General features: G+C 48.3%; 1 protein-coding gene across 1 annotated transcript; it reads right to left on the reverse strand.

Moving 5' to 3' along the window:
- Positions 1-1,127: 1,127 nt before the first annotated feature.
- On the reverse strand, positions 1,128-2,076 carry LOC119350614 (agamous-like MADS-box protein AGL61). Its single transcript, XM_037618358.1, has one exon. The coding sequence runs from the start codon at positions 2,070-2,072 to the stop codon at positions 1,128-1,130; it is 945 nt and encodes a 314-aa protein (XP_037474255.1). The 5' UTR covers positions 2,073-2,076.
- Between the last annotated feature and the right edge of the window lie 2,373 nt (positions 2,077-4,449).

The following is a 4,449-nucleotide window of genomic DNA, read 5'->3' on the forward strand; positions in this document are numbered from 1 at the left end:
CTGTATTTCCTTTATGAAAGCACTAGCCAATCATCGCATGGTAATGATTATCATGGTATGTTTGCACTAGCAAATCATTTATTTTGTGAACATGGTTTTGTTGAAATAATATGGATGATACCTGACTTTCTTTATTTTTGGATCTAAGCCTACTATGTTTGCTAGTTCAATATGAGATGGTTCTCTGGTTTCACTTTGAGCGAGTCATCACCCTCATTTCAAAAACCAAGTTCGAGTGGCAAACATGTTTTTAGGAAGTGCTTAGCATGTTGAACGTATGTACAATCCTTTCATAGCTCGACTCTTTGTGGCAGACCTAGCAATGGTCCTTGTCATCAGACTAAAGGTCCTCATGACTAAAAGCTCAGCCTGCATCCCGCATCGCCTTACCCTGTTTTGGGCTAATTCTTACTATATTTTGTGTCACGTCATATCTATTTTTTTATTTATTTCCTAAAAACTATTTTTATTTATTACCCTGAAAAACTATTTATTTATTGTTGGAGAATCGTATTAATTTTCTACCATCAATAATAATCATGATCTTGCGATGAGATGCAATGATTCTAGGACATCTAGCTATCGTTTAAATTCAGGGTAGCCAGTAAGTTTAGTGTCAACAGCATCCATGTTATGGTTCTTATCCTTCTTTTGGTCGGACTATATATGGATGCAGTTATTATTTGTGCGTGTGGGCGTTTTCACATATGATCCTTTATAGAGATTTTTTGTTAAGAAACAAGTATTTTTTAATGTAAGAAACAATTATACTTGTTTAGTATGATTCATTGATTTGCACAATAGACAAAGCTAAGATATGTTCATTGGTATATTTTCTCCCTGACATCTTTCATGTTTAAGCAGCTAGATAGATGAGAAAGTTAGAAGCCAATAGTTCAACAGGGGAAAAACGTTTTTGTGAACTATTCAAAAATCATGCTGAAAAATAGAATAATAAAAAAAGGCTTGTATTTTCATCAATTCGGCGCAATGGATACAGAACAATGCAAGCCACTATGTTGGGTTGCCGATGCACCGCAACAGGAAAAACAACAAGGGAAAACAGAAATACATATGCTTCATCCAGATCAAGCCCACGCTGGCGATGTGAGCAGCTCAAACCCAGCTCAAACCCAGCTCCCTCCATTCACGCTGGTGCCACCCAGCTCAAACCCTCCTCCGCCGGCCATCGCCGTCATGATCTCCTCCATCCCGCCGTTGGCACTGGTGCCACCGAGCTCAAACCAAGGATCTGGCTCAAACCCAACTCCGCCTGCGAACCCCGGAGTTGGCATCACCATGACCATCTGGTCCGTCCCTCCATTCACGCTGGTGCCACCCAGCTCAAACTTACCGCCGCCGGCGATCGCCGTCATCAGCGACTCCATCCTGCCGTTGGCGCTGGTGCCACCAACCTCAAACCCGCCCCCGACCGCGAACCCCGGCGTTGGCATAACCGCCATCATCTGCCCCGTCCCACCGAGCTCAAAGCCACCGCCGCCGGCGAGTAGCTGTGGCGGCAGGGGCGCGAGGGCTGCCTCCCGGTCACGGCGACCGTCCTGGAGGACCTGGTTGACGCCCGCCGCCACGGTGACCTGCGCGTCCCTCAGCGCAGCCATGCAGGCCAGCATGTCCGCGTCCCCCATGTCGCGCTGGCCTGCGACTGCGTCCAGCCACGCCGCCGCCTGGCTCCCCTCCGCGCGACCCTTCGCTATGGCCTCCCCCCAGCGCTCCTTCCACTTCTCCACCGCACCCAGCTCCGTGGACAGCTTGTTGTACTTCTGTTGCAGCTCTGCCAGCCGGTCCGGGTCGACGGCGGCGCCCTTGCCAGCCCCCGCCGCCCCGGCCTGCTCCGCGGGGCGGAGGAAGCGGTCGACGATGTCCTCGGCGGAGGGGTGGCCGAAGGAATAGGCCTTGCCGGCCGGGGAGTAGACGACGGCGGCCACCTCGGCGCCGCACATGACGGCCAGCTCGTTCGCCTTGCGAAACAGCCCTTCCCGGCGCTTGGAAAAGCAGATGTCCCGTGCAGCCTTGTTCTCGATGCGCCGGATTACGATCTTCTTCCGCCCCATTGCAACCCACCCAAAAACCTTTGCGCCCTCTCTCAGAGTGTTTGATTATTTGGAGGAGGACAGTTGAGAACTTGAGGTCTGTGGTCTGTCTCGCTACAGCTCTGGGGCGTCCGTTTTATAGGCGACGAGAAGAGTTGACATGAGAATTTGGCTGTGCCAATTCATCACGGGGGTGCATATCCGATCCTCATCTCTGCTTCACGGATGAGCTAGGAGCATTGATGACAGGATGAGATGGTGACGACCGATGAGTTTTCACATTTCCAAACCAGTAAAGGCTGCATGTTGGTTTCTTATTTATTTTTCTTTCTCATTTAGGCTATATTTGATGCGTGTGTATATCTACGCTGAAACAGCCCATCGACTTCGATGTTCTCTCGATGTTTATAACTGCCATATACGGCCGTGTGGGGCCATCGCATGGAATGGATATCCCTAAATACATTCCTTCTTCACCCTAAATATATAAGGCACCTGTATGTGCCAGTTATAAACGTCGAGAAGAAAATTAGGCAGACGATGGGCTGTTTTATCGTAGATATACGGTGCATTAAGAGCGGTACAGACTAGATATAGAAAGAAACATGAATCTCCTCCTGGTTTGAAAATGCCGCAACTCATCGTCGTCGTCGTCATCTCAACGTCTTATCAACTCTTCTACTCCCTCCGTTTTCTAAATATAAGTCTTTGTAGAGATTTCATTATGAACTACTCCTTCCGTTCATAAATATTTGTCTTTCTATAGATTTCAACTAGTGACTACATACGGAGCAAAATGAGTGAATCTACACTCTAAAATATGTCTATATGCATCCGTATATGATAACCATTTGAAATCTCTAAAAAGACAAATATTTAGAAACGGAGGGAGTACATACGAAGCAAAATGAGTGAATCTACACTTTAAAATGCATCTACATACATCCGTATGTGGTCCATAGTGAAATCTCTACAAAGACTTATATTTAGGAACAGAGCGAGTAGCTCATACGTGAAGAGGAGATGTGGATATGCACCGTGCACCGTACCGTACATGTATCTACATCGTCGTTGCTGTTTTATCATAGATATACGGTGCATTAAGAGAGGTACAGACTAGATATAGAAAGAAACATGAATCTTCTCCTGGTTTGGAAATGCGGCAACTCATCGTCGTCGTCATCATCTCAACATCTCATCAACTCTTCTACTCACACATGAAGAGGGAATGTGGATATGCACTGTGCACCGTACCGTACATGTATCTACATCGTCTTTTTTTTTCTCGAATACGCACGAGTGTGCGTACTATATATTCAAGAAGAAGGGGGGAAAGAGCCCCTCCACGTTGGTGATTACATAATTACATAACCCCAACTCCACCCAATCTAACACTTACAGACTAATTCCTCACGATATGACCCACATCTAAGGCCGTTAGGAAGCGATCTATATCCACTTTAAGCAACCCTGCAACCTTCCACAGTGCGCACTCCGCAGCTACCCTACGTATTACAAACACGATCGACGGGGCATCCCCCTCAAACACTATGCCATTTTGATGCTTCCATAGCTCCCAAAGCACCAGGAATGCATGTGTGTCCTTCTTTTCAGCCGCGCTATCTGCTGTGATCACGCACCACTCTGCAAGACCTGATGCTTCTGTCGGTGTCCATTGTGGCTTTCCCCAAGCCGTGCACACCCGCGCCCATACCTCTCTGGCGAAGACACACTGGAGCATTAGGTGGTTCATACTATCCTCAACCTGGTCACAAAACGGGCATGCGTCCTCGTGCTCTAACCCACGGCTCGCTAGTCTATCCGATGTCCAACATCTATTCCGCATTGCGAGCCAAGTAAAGAATCTGCACCTCAAGGGGGCCTTGGACTTCCATGTGAACTGCGCCGTTGGATCTTTCTCCCGAGCCCAAAATTTAGCTTGGTACGCCGATCTCGTGGAGAAGGAGCCGCTCGGCTCCCACGCCCACCTCACTGAATCCACCGCGTCTTGGTGCAACTGAACTCTCTCCATTCGATCCCACAAGTTAAGGTACTCCTGAAGCATCTGCATCTGAATCGTCACTTCAGGTCCTATGTCCAAAGCCCAAGCTCTGTTCATCAAGCCTTGGCTAACTGTACGGCTGCTTCGTATCCTTTGTCGCACCATACAGTAGAGTGCTGGCGCCAGTTCCTCCACTCTGAATCTATCCACCCATCTTTCTTCCCAGAATAGCGTGCTCTCTCCATTGCCCACCGTCGCATGGGTGGCAGCTTGGAAGATTTACATAGATTTTGAAGGGACTGAGATATCAAACTCTGCCCATGGCCTTGATGGATCCACTCGTTTCAGCCAGGGCCACCGTGCCTGCATGGCCATATTCAGCCACTTCAGGTTGGG

This window comes from Triticum dicoccoides, chromosome 1B (assembly GCF_002162155.2).
Source record: "Triticum dicoccoides isolate Atlit2015 ecotype Zavitan chromosome 1B, WEW_v2.0, whole genome shotgun sequence".
NCBI classification, from domain to species: Eukaryota; Viridiplantae; Streptophyta; class Magnoliopsida; order Poales; family Poaceae; genus Triticum; species Triticum dicoccoides.

Excerpts from the sequence above, each read along its gene's own strand:
- LOC119350614 (XM_037618358.1), bottom strand. The coding sequence starts at position 2,072 with ATGGGGCGGAAGAAGATCGTAATCCGGCGCATCGAGAACAAGGCTGCA.